We start from the raw sequence: 735 nt of genomic DNA, 5'->3' as shown, positions 1-735 counted from the left end.
CCCGACTCCTTCCAGTCTCTCCGTCCGCGTCCCCCTCGCCTCATCCTGGTGATATCCTCCCAGCGTCCCCCCTGCGCGCTGTACTCCAGAGCATCCCTTACTCTGTATCCGCTCTACGGTCCACCTGCTGGGGCGTAGATCCCAGCTGCCTCTCGGCGACTCCCCTGCTTCCTCGCACTGCTGCTGTTGCTGCTGGCTCACTTTACCGGCGTCTCGGTAGCAGAGGCCCGGGGTCCATCCGTTGGAAGCCCCTCCTGTATTCACCGTCCCCGGGGTGAGGGCGAACAAAGGGCCGAGGAGAAGCAGGTGGAGTGCCAGAGACGAGAGCAGGAGCGGGTTGAAGCCCGGTAGCGGTGCAGCCATTTAGTCTCTTCCTTTCTCTGTCTCTCCTCTCCTTTCTCCCTCTTCCACCTCTTCCTATTCTCTCTCTTTCTCTCTCGAGCGCGTCTTCCCCTCTCCCCGTTACTTCTCTCTCTCCTTCGTTCCGGCTAGGTGGCCAGTTCCAGGACCGCCGGCACCGCCCGACACCTTCCCCCAGGCTCCCCCGTCTCTCCGTCGGCCTGGAGAGTTGGCATCTACCCGCTGTGGTCCGTGGAGCTGGAGGTCTGAGCGTTAGGAGCGGCGCGGCAGCAGCATCTCTCCTCCCGTTCATTCACATCCAACATGGCTTACACACTCACACCGACTGACTGGCTGGCTCACACACTACCCTTCTCAGTGAGTGTGTGTGTGTGT

General features: G+C 61.8%; 1 protein-coding gene across 1 annotated transcript in view; it reads right to left on the bottom strand.

The window, feature by feature from the left end:
- celsr3 (cadherin, EGF LAG seven-pass G-type receptor 3) overlaps positions 1–421 on the bottom strand; it is a 98,261-nt gene extending 97,840 nt beyond the window's left edge. The window contains exon 1 of the mRNA XM_035656477.1: positions 2–421. Coding sequence (XP_035512370.1) covers positions 2–363 — 362 coding nt within the window. The 5' untranslated portion in view covers positions 364–421. The remainder of the gene's footprint in view (position 1) is intronic.
- Between the last annotated feature and the right edge of the window lie 314 nt (positions 422–735).

This window comes from Morone saxatilis, unplaced genomic scaffold, assembly GCF_004916995.1.
Source record: "Morone saxatilis isolate NCDOM2014 unplaced genomic scaffold, NCSU_SB_2.0 Contig15, whole genome shotgun sequence".
Classification (NCBI taxonomy): domain Eukaryota; kingdom Metazoa; phylum Chordata; class Actinopteri; family Moronidae; genus Morone; species Morone saxatilis.
Note: the sequence above shows the minus strand (reverse complement) of the source record. Positions and strands in the feature narration are given on the sequence as shown.